A 15,817-nucleotide genomic window follows, 5' to 3' on the forward strand; every position below is an offset into this window, starting at 1 on the left:
TGGAAACATTTGGTACTGCGCCTAACAAAATCTCACCGCAAATTTGAAACCCAACTGGTTTACATTTATGGCTTTGATTTTCTTGCAGTTTTAGAGTAATATTTTGAAGTATGTTTTGAGACCTATATATTTCAAATAAAAATTGAAAATCGTATTTTTGTGCATTTTCCTAACAATAAACGTGAACTTCTACAACTTTGTTCACTTTTTTCACTTATGAATTAATCTGCCAAGTGTCTTCTTTAAAAAGAGACCAATCTATGTGCTCAAAACTAATGACAGTTTTAATGTCTATGCTCAGGTCTACTTCATTAATATATCATTTATACCATAAAATCCCATAAAAATACAAAATAGTAAATATAATCATTATAAAACCAAAATATAGTACATTAATTTCATCTAAAAAAAAATTTGTTGACCGCCGCACAAGGATCACCAAAGGCACAATCCGACTGAAATTTTTAATTTGGCTGTAAATGGGCGAAAACAAACCCAAGTGACCTGAGCCATATATAGAGTTAAGAATGTCATTGATCCATAAACAACCACCATAGTGTTTTGGCGTCGAATTTAACGCTGACAAGCACCGCTCACATTTTTCATCAGAAAAATCTAGTGTTGTTGAACCACTTGCTTACTTTGACTTCACGAAATATTGTTTGGAGTTAAATTCTTGTGGTGAACTGGTGTGAGAATGATTCGACTTCTCCTTGTTTCCTCACAAAAGGCTTCTTTTTTTAAAGGGAAGAATTCGGCATTTGACAGAGAGAAATTGAACTCAAATGTGCACTGGTCACAATGACTTTAACAGAGACAATATATGCGCAGCCCCTTGTTGTGACCTGTGGCCGTTTCCTTTAGAAGGAACATTTTTGAACTATTTGTGCTCCCACTCAGCCATTGTCACTGGTGAATAAAATGATATAACCATTACTATTAACACTTTAGCTGTTTCAAATGTTAGAGTCCTATGTCGAATATCAAAGTAATTCTTAAGCTTTTTAATATAAGCCATTTGAGTGAGAAAACTCCTTTAACTCGGGGACGACATTGGCTTTTGGCTGTCCTGTGATTGACAACTCAATTACGGTCATGTAGGGTCGTGAGCGTTTGCATCAGGATTGTCAGATTTGAATGAATAGAGTGTATGAGAGCGTAAGCTGAGGTCATCTGGAGGGTCAGTCGGCCATAGATATCCCGCTCACTCTAAAGGAAAGCCTGGGGGTTAAAGGTTAACTCAATGTCTTTAGCTTTCTTCACAGTCCCATGACATCACTTTTGGATAGTTTTGTATCCATTCTGGCACCTTGAGAGTTATAAAGCTGCATTCGTTTTTTGTAAGATTAATCTGTTGCCTTTGTGTCTCGACTTCGAGTTACTGTCATGACTCATCTTTATTAATATAATCTTTTCTTGGATTTCTGAAAAAGATTTGTTTTGTTTATGCTAACAAAGACATTGGGTTTAGTTCAAGTGATTCGACGGTGTATGTGCAAGATCTTTTTATGTGGTCATTAATTGCAACTCACAAAATCCTCTTCTTCTAAATAGTCTGATTTCAGTTGATCTTTTCTAAGGCCGGCTCATATTATGTGTGCATCCTGCATGAGCTTGATTTCTCCTCTTGAGTGTTGTGATTTATGAATCCTGCATATGCATGGCCTTTTGAATTGTCTGTAATCTAAGTTGTCAGCCGGTCAATCCTTCAGCCAGAAGTCTTTCTCAGTAATTAAAACTAAAGCCCAGAACAGGTAAGCACTTGGTTTTTCTATCGTTTTGTATATATTTGTAAGTATGCTTATTTGTATTTGGTTTTGTTTGCTTGTTTCAATTTATGTTTTATTGATTGGTTTTGTTTGTTTTCATCATTTGGTTTTGTTAATTTGTTAATTTGGTTTTGTTTGCTTGTTTTGTTTATTTGTCATTTGCTTTAGTTTTTTGTTTTAAAAATTATTTATCATTTCTTTTTGTTTGCTTGTTTTGTTGTCATTTGCTTTAGTTTTTTTTCCGTTTTTTTATTTATCATTGTTTGTTTGTTTTTCATTTAATTTTGTTCATTTCTTTTCTTATTTGTCATTTAGGTTTTTGCTTGCTTATTTGATTTTGTTTTTCGCTTGGTTTATTTGTATTTTTCTGTTTTATTTTATACATATTTTTGTTTTTGTTTGTTTTATTTTTCATTTAATTTTGTTTGTTTATTTTTCCTTTTTTTTATTTTATTTTTTTTTATTATGCCTCCGGGAAAAAACAAAACCAAGTTATTTGTGATGCTACATAAACATTATAATATTAGTATATAACAAACATTATTTAAATTTGGATTATTCACGTGCAACTGCTAATTAAGAGTCCCACTAGATAAAGTAGGATGTTCTAGTTTGCTCATGGCATTATATAATGGATCTGTATGTAGTTTATGTGTTGTCTGTATTTTATTTTCAGGGGAGTATTTAAGCGAACATAGTGAATGTAAACTGTGTGACTCAACCTGTTACAAGTGCACTGGACCTAAGAGTGAAGACTGCATGAGCTGCTTGTCCACTCGGTGAGAGTCTTACATCACCACAGTATATCCAAATACAGCTGTAGTGAGGCAGAATGTATAGTGTACGGGGAAAAGATTTCACTTTTGTTTTCTTTGGCAGTTTTTTTGACAATGGGCAGTGTGTGCTCGGCTGTGATTCTGGGAAGCACGAGAGGGATGGACAGTGTCATCTTTGCCACCCCACATGCCAGGAATGTTCAGACGAGGGGCCTGATAAATGCACTCGCTGTGGCAAAGGTAAACTGAGTCATGGCCACCTCGTTTAGCAGAGAAAAAGACGAGCTCTTAACATTGTTTCTATTCTGTTTCTGTTTTCACACAGATAAGTTCGGAGTGGAGCGGTACCTCTTTAAAACGGAGTGTCGTGAAAGCTGTCCAGGGGGTTATTTCCATTCTCCGAAGGGAACTTGTGATCCATGCCCTCCAAATTGCACCGTGTGTACGTCCACAGGCCACTGTCTCCACTGCGCACCCTCATACTACCCCAAAGACGGGACGTGTGCCAGACTGCTGTGTGGAGTGGGTCAGTTGCAACATAACTTTTCTAGAATGTTCCCATTGGATTGCTTGACTTTTTCCATTGTTTCTTTTTTTTTGTTGTGATTATTAAGGTTCTTGTTACTTCATTTTGGTATGTGAGGGAGTTTATTACACAAATATTATTAAAATTCTTCAGAAAATCAAATTATCGGATGAGCTGTAGGCCCAGTGTAAAAACAACAACTATGTTTTTGTTTTTTTTGCCAGTATTTTTCACTACAAAGTTCCCAAAATTTCTTATTTTCATTTTTTTAATGCTCTTAAAAAATATCTCATTCTCCTTTCTGCAATGTGAAAAATAATAATGTATAAAGTAAATTGCTACAATTAATACACTAATGTTATTTTTATATATATATATATATATATATATATTTTAAAATGTAATTGGTATCACTCTAACAACTTTGATTAATAAATCATTAACAAACATTATACAATGCTTAACAGAGTTAATATATATTCAAATAGCAAGAAATTTGAGATAATGTTTACTAATGATGAACTCATTACAGATCATTAGTACATTAAAATGCTTACAAATTTCATTAAACTTTCAATTCATATGATCGTGCACTACTTGTAAATTTACAAATGTCATTAAACTTTCATTTTTGTCTGCTGATATTTGTCTTAATTTTATGGAAACTGCGATACATTTTTGATTCTTAGATGAATAGAAAGTTAAACCAACAGCATTTATTTCAAATGGAAATATTTTGTTGTATTATAAATGTCTGTCACTTTTGACCAATTGAATGCACCCTTACTAAACAAAAGTATTGAATACTTTTTAAGAATAAAATCTTACCTCATGCTTTTGAACAGTAATGTAAAAAATTGTACATTTTAATATAGTAAAATAAACAGTAATGAGAATCTTTTAAGAGTCATCATTACAAATAAGAATTATAATAATCTAATAATTACATTTAATAGATTAAATAATATTAATTATATAAAGCCAGGGGGGTACTTAATGGTCATGAAAGTAAGGTCACAAAATCGTAATGGCTCTAAAAATGTACTTTTTTAATCTTTAGATGTTGCAGTACAATGTGACCAGGACTTGTATTTGTTTGATTCTCTCGTCTTGTGTGCTGTGCTAGATCACTTTAGCCTACATGTATCTGTAAATCGAACTCGCTGGATGTTGTTTGGCTTCTCACGACACCCACTGCTGTTTATCTCATCTTCTTCACAAATTTGCTATCACAGTCAAAGATGTGCTGAGCATGTGAAGAGCTTGTCTGCAGAAGTCAGACTGAAATAGCAGCGCAAATGAGAGAGTGGGGGAACAGAAATTCTTATCATTAGTGGCAGACATGTATAAACGGGTCCTGCGCTATCGCCTCCAGGGCTACCACACACACACACACAGTCTCGTCTGCTTTTTCCTGTCTTTTCAAACTCAAACACACTCTTTAACTCTCTTTTTATACATGCTTATACAGACACATGATCTAGTTTTATGTAAGTGCTGACTTGTGGTGTAATGCTTGTTCTTGTATAAGGTGAAGAAGCCGATCCAGATCATGAAGACTGTGTGACCTGTGAAGAGGGCTGTCAGCATTGCCTCACTGGTCAGTATTTCATTATTTGGATGGAAGTGTGAACAATATTTGCTTTTAAAAAATGAAATGCATCACATCTTCAGCAAAAAAAAAAAAAAAACAGGACCTCTTTAGTCAGTATTTAGTCTTGAAAACATCTGATTTATTAACATCCAGCAAAGAATAAAAATGTGAGACCACATTGAAAAGCTTTAGTATTTTACACATTATTATTTTTTGCATTATTATGCACCATTTTTTCATTCTTATGTTATTAACCCTATAAAGTTTAATGTATCATATTTGATATGCAAACTTCTAAGACCTCTAAATTATCAACATGATCAAAACTGTTGTTAGCTACTACTATTTCTACTACTAGATTTATTTAATAAATGGCATTTTAGTATAATTGTAAAACATCTCCCTTTAGTTTATACCACGTCTTTTTTGCTATGAAAACTTTAATAATTTTTATAAACTAAACATAATACATTTTTTTTTTTTTGTGGAAGATATCTATGGATTGCTGTTCTATTTGTAGACTTGCCCATGACACTTTACTGGACCATCATTATCGTACCATCAAATGTTCATTCGTGACATACTGTATGACTGCACTTGATAATACGAAATAAAAGAAAAGTTAAAAAAATATATATAAAAAATAAACATAATATATTTTTATTGTTGGTAATATTTATTTATTTTATTTTTTTAAAAAGTCATGTTAAAATGTGTATATCAAATACAAAACATCAGGATTATGCGGAACAAATCTCTCATGATCACTTAATCATCATTGTATTGCATTACATATATTTTGCCCCCACACAAAAATCACAGAGCTTTGATTATAAACTAAACTAAGACACATTATTGGGAGAAATAAAAAGCGACTACTGATATTTATATGAATTTTAAGCAAGTAGTCTGTTGTACTGCTTTAAAGATCTCATTAATTTATATTTCAGGCTGTCAGAATGCTGCCTTACTTTTTGGTCATATAAATATCAGCAACTCCACCAAATTGCATTTTCGAATATAATTTGAAAATAATTCTTTCTGAATATAATTTTAGCTTTTTCCTCATCGAGTATGAGCTACATATTCTCACAATATCATATATGAGCCATAAAAGCCTGTCGAATACGATACTCAACAAAAATACAAAATGCATAATTATTTTTTGTATATATGACTTTTATATATGACTTTTTTTTATAAATTAGAAAATAATACAGAATAGAAGCATTTTCACTAGAGGTCTCAGACTTTTGGACTCCTTTTGCAGTAGCTGCACCAGTCACTTATTAGATGCGTGTTTAGTGCACAGATGATAGGAGTCGTGCTTGTCTCACAGCTTCCCGTATCTCTTTTCATCTGTTGTAGTTGTTAAACTTATGAGTTTGTCTGGTTTATGCCTCCTCCATAGTATGTTTTTTTTTTTTTTTTTTTTTTTTTTTTGCCATTGTAACTCAAAAATGCTGTCTAGGTTAGTCTGCTCACCAGGTTGTGAGACATAGCAAGTCCGTGTGTCAGAAGATCAAGGTGTTAAAAACACAGATAAGCGTCTAACATCAGATCAGCCCGCAGCTTTTCGGCTCATTTAAATGAGATAAAACGATAAGGTGGGAGAGATACATATTTATTTAAAAAAAAATATATATATATATATATGCTGACACTAGAAGCAAAAAAAAAACCCTTACACTGGGAGTAGTTGAATAAAATACCATTCATCGTCGAACCACGATCTGTCCCCCTCTGCTGGTCAATGTACAATTTCAAGAATAATGTTTTTTTTTTTTTGGAACTGAGAGGCACTTAAAGAGATGTTTGAAGCTTGAAACAGTAAATAATCGCTCATACATCACTTAATTTATTTTTTTCTGCAGCAGCTTAGTTAGATAAACTATGTTTCCTAAACAGTTTTATTGCTTATCTTACCTAGGGCTGAAATATTTGGAAACACTTTGATAAAAATTTAAACCAAAGAAAGTTGCTGTTCTGTATAAATTATTAAGACAATGAACATGTCACAGTATCACATTCTTGCATTGCAAATTGCATTTCCAGTCAAAGCTCCTAAAACACCTTGTCATTTCAGTAATCTCTGTCTTTGAGATATTCCCGTTTCCCTGAAGAGTGCATTAACAGTATGACTTTTCCCTTAGCGGATCCAGAGCATTGCATGTCTTGTTTACCGGACTATTACCAGTAAGTTCGCCTCTTACTTTTTGACTTCTTGAGTGTTTAATTGGTGTGTTAATATTTTAGAGGGTCAGAGATTGTGTATTTCTGCAGGTTGAGATCGAGCTGTCGCAAAACCTGCCCCGAGAGGACGTTTGAGAACAAGGAAGGGGAGTCGAGGAAGTGCTCTCGATGTGATGATCACTGTCTGACCTGTGATGACTCTGAATGTTTCCTTTGTGAGGAAGGCTTCTTCCTGTCAGGTTAGATGATTTTTTTTTTTTTTTTTTTTTTTTTTACATGCCAATCTGTATTGGTGTTCAGGCTTTATGTCTGTACTGTATGTGAGCGACATGCGTTTGAAAGAGAACTTACCAGTCATGGTGTTTTCTCTGCTGTCCTTTTAAGTGATAGTTCACCCAGAAATGAAACTGTATTTTTAAATTAGTTTAATTTAGATTCATTTTCACTCTGTTATTGTTAGTTTTAGTCTAGCCTTCCAAATTTCCAGTTTTCGAATTTAATTAATTAATTTAATTTAATTTAATTTTTTTATATTTTATAGTTGTAAAAAGTTAATTAGCAAACAGTTTTATAATATACCGTCAAATAAAAAACAAGTTTCAGTGTTTTTTTTAGTTAGTTTGTTTTTGTTTTCTTCTGGTTTTCTTTTCCTTTCTCAGTTTTTGTTATTTTGTTTTGTCTTGTGTTGTATCCTTTCTGTTAGTTTTTTTTTGTATATATATATATATATATATATATATATATATTTTCAACTTTCAGTTTTTTTTTTTTTTGGCTGCCAAAGTTAATCAGCAAGCAGGTATCATTTAAAAATGTTTAACTGCATTTTAAAGGGTTAGTTCTGTCAGTAATTACTCACCCTCATGTTGTTCCAACACCGTAAGACTTTCGTTCGTCTTCGGAAACACAAATTAAAGGTGCATTGCGCAAGTCTCTGAGTTTCTGCAGAACTATGCCTCCTCTGGCGACAAGCGAAACTGCAACCAGAGGTGTGCGCACTCATGGACCACACGCACTTTTGCACAAACTGTTCATAACCAAAGGAGCATCAGCCACACAAGTCTTTTGTTACAGTCATAATGCCTTCAGAGTTAAAGGTGCAATACCTAAGATTTTTGCATTAAAATATACCAAAATCACAAGGCCAGTGTTATATATTTAGTTAAGATGATAACTTACAATATTCCAAACGTTTCAATCAATGTTTAAATCGCGAGAAAATTGAGATTTTAACCAAGGAAACGGGGCGTGTGAGCTGGGAGTCGCCAGTCAATCGCATCATATCCGCTTACCTCGGTTTCTGCTCGTACTACGTGTAGTCCTGGACAAATGCGGTAGTTGTAGTTGTGCGTTAGCGTCTATCAAGCAACAAATGTAAGCTTGTTTCGCGCATTTGTTATGGAATGGAGCACAATTTTTCTTTTCATTTATTCTGGGAATGTGAACTGCTGGCTGTAAAGGGGGTCGCACACCGGACGAGAAGCGCCGCGCCACGTTTAGGACAACTCCAGGTAACGTTATCGAACACCGGACGCGCACTTTCTCATCAGTGTATGGCCAGCAATATTGTTATGTTTAATGACAGAAAATGAAGATAATGTCTGTTCTATGTTATGATTGTACTGTACAATTAAATACAATCGTTGCTGAGTCTGCATTCTGAAAACTTTACCTCAGAGCATCCGTTAACTGAATGAATTGAGAATCTCACCTGAAAAATCTAATAACATCACCAATTGTCATTCAAGCAGCTGATTTCTGTAAATGAATGCAAAACTATGCATATTGAAGCATAGGGCGAAGTCAGGATCCATTAGCAAACGATTTGAGACAAAAATAAACCATGTAAATTGCGCTCTGTGGCGCAGTAGGATTTTGAACACGGTCCTGAGGCGTTGCTGGGTGCCGCGGACAGACGGCAAATGGCGCCGCTGGTATGTGTAACGTTACACTCATAGATAATAATGTGTTCGAATTTTAAAGATGTGGCGCGACGCCGCGCTGAGCTTCTCGTCTGGTGTGCGACCCCCTTAACGTTAATTTTGTGAAACTGTAGCTGTGGTTGAATACTTACATGACATGAAAAGATGTGTCAAATGTACATGATTTTTTATTTTTATAAAGTTACCAAAAAGGAGGACCAGCCACGTCAACTCCTTGCAAGAGACCTAGCTGCCCCTTCAAACCCTCTCCACCATAGCTTCGTCCAGTGACTCGTACAGTAACATCTGCGATAACTAATTTACTTAAACCTGACTTCTCTTGCGGTTACTTCAGTTTACGGAAAAACAAGCATGTAAACGCAACATTTATAGAAATCTAACTTTACCTCATCCATGACAACTAATTTTCGATTCCCGTCTGACTGATTTATCCACGGTGGAGTTGAAAACAACAGTTCCCATCATTCCGCGTTTCTCCACGTCGTCATCAAGCAAAGCCGTTGTTGTCGTTTTGAATGTAGCGCCCTCTAGCGGCATCTAAATCTTGGGTATTGTAGCTTTAATAACGTTATAAATCTGCAAGTCATTTTAAATATATGAAAGGAAAGGCATTTGAGTAAATTACAAACTTATGTGTGAGGGGGAAACGGGGGTAGTAGAAAACTTCTCCATGTTGAACTGTTTTATGTGCTTACTGTATCCACTTATGATTGTATTATTATGAAAACACCTTCATGAACAATATAAGTTATTACTTTGAATAGGATTTAATTAGGGTTTGGAATGAACTACAAGCCGGTTTTTTTGAATCCATCTTCTACTTTTGTCGAAAGTTGACTAAAGTTTTGTCGCTCGAGTTATAGAGGCAATCGCAGTGATCAGAGAAGGGCTCATTCAGCCCATCAGACAATTGTTTAAGCATGCATGGGTTAGAATAAAAAACAGGTATTTTTAATGTTGCGCAATGTACCTTTAAGATATTTTTTATTAAATCCGAGAGCTGTCCGAGAGCTGTCTCACTCCTCCATAGGCTTCTATTGTAATTGAAACTTGCCGGCCCAGAAAGTAAATAAAAACATTGTTAAAATAGTCCAAGTGACTACAGTGGCTCAACCATTAGGTTATCAAAAGACGAGAATACTTTTTGTGTGCAAAAAAACAAAACAAATATAACAACTTTATTCAACTAGTCGTTTTCATCTATATGGGCCTCAGAGTGAGTTCAGGTAGTGTAACAGCACAAGCGCTATGTCAGAATGTAGGCTCACTATTGGTTGACGCTGGTCATGAGTGTGATACTGGCCAATAGTACGTTCTGACTGCTGTTACGTGAACTCACTCTGAGGCCTTGCTTGAAACGTTTGAAACGTGAAAACTTCTCACGCTACCCATTTGTTTCCAATGTGGTGAATTTTGACTTTGAAAAGTACAAGTGTAACTGCTTTTTTTCAGAACAATTTAACCTTTTCGAATCATATCCATGTTGTTGTTTTTTTATGAGTGTGTGTGTGTGTGTGTGTGTTCACATAGCAAGTTTCTTACCATTCTAATGAAGTAAAAAATTCTAAAAGGAGAAAACGTAAAAAAAATTCTGTCAAAAATGTCCAAACAGCTCTTGTGGGTTAAGCCTTCATCTGCCCAAATACTTGTGCGTTGACTGAAATTCTGTCTACCTGCAGATGGCACGTGTGTAGAAAGATGTAAGGAGGGTTTCTATGGCGACGAGAACCAGGAGTGCGAGCCGTGTCACCACATGTGTCGGACGTGTGGTGGTCCGGAATATGAAGACTGTGATTCCTGTGAAGATGACATGTTTCTGGAGGAGGGTCAATGCATCAACAAGAGCAAGATCAAGTGTTCTGACAGAACCTTCCCAAACAGTATGGAAGCAGTATATTCCCAAAAAATTATTTAAAATATTCATTATTTAATTTAATTAGAAATCTTTTAAAAGCATGAGTCTTTATTATGTATTTTAATTTTGTGTGTGTGTGTGTGTGTGTGTGTGTGTGTGCAGGTAACGGTGACTGTGAGCAATGTGATTCCTCCTGTAGGACGTGTTCAGGGCACGGAAAAGAGCAATGTGATTCCTGTGAGAAAGGTGAGCAAAACAAGAATGTGCAATAAAATCTTCTCCTGGTGCTCTTTGGATAAGAGATCATTTATTCCATGAAAAAAACAAAACAAACAAACAAACAACAACAACAACAAAAAAACATTTAAAGCCAAGGCATTCAGGTTTAATAATGTACTGAGAGTTCATTCATTTATAATGATATATTTGTGTTATGTGACCTGATCACCTGATTTCTAAACGTCACAATATATTTAAATAGATCATAGAGTTTGGCCAAAATAGACAACATATCCAAGAAACAATCATGTCAATTAGAAAAAAAATCTAATTCTCCATTTAAATAGATTGTTCACCCAAAAATTGATTTTTTTTTCATAATTTACTCACCCTCATGTCCCATAAGAAATGTTCATAAAGAGATCATGAAACGAATCCATATGAATTGAGTGGTTTAGTCAAAATTTTCTGAAGAGACTTGATTGCTTTGTATGATGAATAGGTTTAATTTAGGCTTTTATTTACATATGTAAATAAAAGCCTAAATTAAACCTATTGAGAATGAACCTCATTGGCTCTCGCACGCCAAGCAAACATGCTTGAGCTTCTGTTTACCACAACTGATGTGTGAGTTGATGAACGTTCATCAACTCACACATCAGTTGTGGTAAACAGAAGCTCAAGCATGTTTGCTTGGCGTGCAAAAGGCCAATAAGGTTCTTGTGTTACGCAGCACGTTTGAGCTTTAGCAAGAACCAATGAGATTCATTCTCGTGTTACGCAACATGTTTGAGCTTCTGCAAGAACCAATGAGGTTCATTCTTGTGTTACGCAGCACGTTTGAGCTTCCTCAAGGACCAATGAGGTTCATTCTCATGTTACGCAACACGTTTGACCTTCTGCAAGAACCAATGAGGTTCATTCTCGTGTTACGCAGCATGTTTGTGCTTCCTCAAGAACCAATGAGGTTCATTCTCGTGTTACGCAGCGCGTTTGAGATTCTGCAAGAACCAATGAGGTTCAATCTCGTGTTACGCAGCATGTTTGTGCTTCCTCAAGAACCAATGAGGTTCAATCTCGTGTTACGCAGCACGTTTGAGCTTCTGCAAGAACCAATGAGGTTCATTCTCGTGTTACGCAGCACGTTTGAGCTTCAACAAGAACCAATGAGGTTCATTCTCATGTTACCCAGCACATTTGAGCTTCTGCAAGAACCAATGAGGTTCATTCTCGTGTTAGGCAACACGTTTGAGATTCTCCAAGAACCAATGAGGTTCATTCTTGTGTTACGCAACGCGTTTGAGCTTCAGCAAGAACCAATGAGATTCATTCTTGTGTTACGCAACACGTTTGAGATTCTGCAAGAACCAATGAGGTTCATTCTCGTGTTACGCAACATGTTTGACCTTCTGCAAGAACCAATGAGGTTCATTCTCGTGTTACACAACATGTTTGAGCTTCAGTAAGAACCAATGAGGTTCATTCTTGTGTTACGCAGCACGTTTGAGCTTCTGCAAGAATCAATGAGGTTCATTCTTGTGTTACGCAACATGTTTGAGATTCTGCAAGAGCCAATGAGGTTCATTCTTGTGTTACGCAACACGTTTGAGCTTCAGGAAGAACCAATGAGGTTCATTCTTGTGTTACGCAGCACGTTTGAGCTTCTGCAAGAACCAATGAGGTTCATTCTTGTGTTACGCAACACGTTTGAGCTTCAGGAAGAACCAATGAGGTTCATTCTTGTGTTACGCAACACGTTTGAGCTTCTGCAAGAACCAATGAGGTTCATTCTCATGTTACGCAGTTACGTTTGAGCTACTGCAAGAACCAGTGAGGTTCAGTCTAGTGTTACGCAGCACGTTTGAGCTTCAGGAAGAACCAATGAGGTTCATTCTTGTGTTACGCAGCACGTTTGAGCTTCTGCAAGAACCAATGAGGTTCATTCTTGTGTTACGCAGCACGTTTGAGCTTCTGCAAGAATCAATTAGGTTAATTCTCGTTTTACACAGCACGTTTGAGCTTCAATTAGAGCCAGTGAGGTTCATTCTCGTGTTACGCAGCACGTTTAAGCTTCAGTGAGAACCAATGAGGTTCAATCTCATGTTACGCAGCACGTTTGAGCTTCTGCAAGAATCAATGAGGTTCATTCTTGTGTTACGCAACATGTTTGAGCTTCAGCAAGAACCAATGAGGTTCATTCTCATGTTACACAGCACGTTTGAGCTTTCTCAAGTACCAATTAGGTTCATTTTCATGCGTCAAGTAGGTTTAGTTGAGCTTCTGTTTATGTTCGCTGATCAATGTGGAATAAAAGCCTAAATGAAATCTGTTCAAATAAAGCGATTAAGTCTCTTCAGAAAATTTAGACTAAACCGCTCAATTCATATGGATAAGTTTTACGATCTCTTTATAAACTTTATGAAGCGACAAAGTGCATTGCTGAAGATGAAGATTAATTAGTCTTAGGGGTTTGGAATGACATGAGGGTGAATCAGTTATGACCCTTTTTGGTAACACTTTATTTTGATGGTCCCTTTTGAATATCATGTTGACTATAAGTCACTTTGCAACTACATGTCAACTAACTCTCATTAGAGTATTAATAGACTGTCTGCTTAATATCTGCCAACTCTTTATTGTGATGCTCCTCCAACAGACAATCTACTGACTATAAGTAACTTTGCAACTACATGTCAACTTATTTTATCCCTAACCCTACCAGTCTACTAATACTCCACTAACACTCTAGTGAGAGTTAGTAGAGATGTAGGTGCAACGTTACTTATTGTCAACTGAATGTATTAAAGGGACCATCCAAATAAAGTGAAACCCTATTTTTTATTTTTGGGTGAACTAACCCTTTAAACTTCAGTGTACATACAGTATTTACCAGTATGGATGTGCAGAAAAACATTATGGAAATATAGTCATCTATATGTTGTCTAAATTGGCATTTGTCTGTCTCCACAGGCATGTTTCTTACCAACAGCCAGATGTGCGTGTCCGTTTGTCCACTTGAGACTCATGGGAACCAGACGAGTGGGCGCTGTGAAGCTTGTTCAGCAGGCTGTTTGACGTGTCAGGACGCCCATAAGTGTTTGAAATGCAAAGATAGTACACTCTATCTGCAGGATGAAAAATGTGTCCCTGAATGTAAAAGGTAAAATTGTTCTTTTAAAACTCATAAAATGCTACATATTCACACACATCTCAGGTCTCATGCACAAACAGTTTGCACTTTTCGGTCGTGAATAGTATGCAAGTACATTGCAAATCATAGTAATCCTTTTTTTTTTAATTTTATTTTTAGCCTTTCAACCTCTTTAGTTGTAGAGAAAACAGTTTTATTTTATGCTGTTTTACTTATTTTTATTTACGTGATGCAGAGTAATGAATTAATTACTTGGTAGTAGACGTTGTAATAACATGTAACAAAGCATGCAAGTGGTCATTTTGTACCTTCTATAGGCTGTTACACGTATGTAACATATAATAAAGTTTATCTAAATGCCTTTTTCATCTAAATTAACCCACTAGTTCACAGCTTAAATACATGCAGTAGCTTCTTAAAGGAGAACTCTGGCGCAAAATGAACCTTTGGTCTAATAAAACATCTGTACCTAGTCAACCGTTCTCTGAGATTTGTTTTCATGATAATCGAATGTAAAGAGTTTTATCTCTAAAAACTGTTTAGCTTCTAATGCTAATAATGGGGGCATTTACTAAGTAAAAAGAAATCGCTAGTTTATACCACTAACAAGGCTCGAAATAGCCCCACACTAACGCAGTAACATAATGAGGGTCCCTGCATGCAAAACAAAGCATTGAGAACTTTGTAAGTGTACAGACCGTTTAATAAGAAGATACTTTATAAAGACAGTTCACTTTGTCTATACAGACAGGAGCCATCTTGGAAAACAGTCACGACAAGTCAAACCACGAACGTCGTGCTAAGTGAGCTGAACTGTATGAACGGCGTTCAGGGATCGACTTATCGAGAATATTATTTTAAGATGGCTCCTGTCTGTATACACGAAGTGAACTGTCTTTATAAAGTATCTTCTTATTAAACGGTCTATACACTTACAAAGTTCTCAATGCTTCGTTTTGCATGTATAGACCCTCATTATGTTACTGTGTTAGTGTGGGGCTATTTTGAGCCTTGTTAGTGGTATAAACTAGCGATTTCTTTTTACTTTGTAAATGCCCCCAGTACTAGCATTTTACGTGTATAATTATATTATATATAATATATAATTACAATATAACAGTTTTTAGAGATAAAACTCTTTACATTCGATTATCATGAAAACAAATCTCAAAGAACGATTGACTAGGTACCGATGTTTTGTTAGACCAAAGGTTCATTTTGCGCCTGAGTTCTCCTTTAATTTCATTACATTTACAGAATATTACACAGGTGTAGACTACGTAAAATAAAGTCCATCAAGATTGTACTTAAGTGTACTTCATGTGCATCTACAAACCTTATCCATATGTACTTTAGTTTGAAATAACTCACTAGTTCACAGTTTAAATACATGTGGTAGCTTCCTAATTTCATTGTAATTACATAATATTACACAGGGATAACCTACGTAAAATAAAGAGTATTAAGATAAGTACAATCTTGATAAGCAGAGTGTGCACGCGCCTATAGATACAGAGCCTTTTACTAATGTACCTTTTTAAAAAAATTTAAAAAATAATGCATCATTGACTTTAGACCAGGTTTGTTGGTCAATGCCTCAGTCTATTTAAGTTTCCACAAAATAGCAACGCGCCAACAATTTGCCTAAACAAACCTCGTTTTCAGACCACCACACATATGGGTGCACAAATGGGCGCAAATGCATTTGCTATTTAAACAACGTGGCGCAGCACGTGAAAATAATAACGCCGTCAGGTTGAAACTAGCAAAAAAACACTTAAGTCGCACCAG

At 35.6% G+C, this 15,817-nt stretch overlaps 1 protein-coding gene across 1 annotated transcript in view; it reads left to right on the forward strand.

Annotated features, from left to right (window-relative positions):
- Positions 1 to 15,817, forward strand: part of pcsk5b (proprotein convertase subtilisin/kexin type 5b) — a 118,781-nt gene that overhangs the window by 80,606 nt on the left and 22,358 nt on the right. Inside the window, exons 21-29 of the mRNA XM_089119395.1 lie at positions 2,446 to 2,548; positions 2,649 to 2,785; positions 2,871 to 3,071; positions 4,603 to 4,671; positions 6,819 to 6,861; positions 6,949 to 7,097; positions 10,481 to 10,681; positions 10,819 to 10,902; positions 13,846 to 14,035. Of these exons, the coding sequence (XP_088975521.1) occupies positions 2,446 to 2,548; positions 2,649 to 2,785; positions 2,871 to 3,071; positions 4,603 to 4,671; positions 6,819 to 6,861; positions 6,949 to 7,097; positions 10,481 to 10,681; positions 10,819 to 10,902; positions 13,846 to 14,035 (1,177 nt within the window). The remainder of the gene's footprint in view (positions 1 to 2,445; positions 2,549 to 2,648; positions 2,786 to 2,870; positions 3,072 to 4,602; positions 4,672 to 6,818; positions 6,862 to 6,948; positions 7,098 to 10,480; positions 10,682 to 10,818; positions 10,903 to 13,845; positions 14,036 to 15,817) is intronic.

This window comes from Pimephales promelas, chromosome 14, assembly GCF_988280905.1.
Source record: "Pimephales promelas chromosome 14, fPimPro1.hap1.1, whole genome shotgun sequence".
NCBI lineage: Eukaryota > Metazoa > Chordata > Actinopteri > Cypriniformes > Leuciscidae > Pimephales > Pimephales promelas.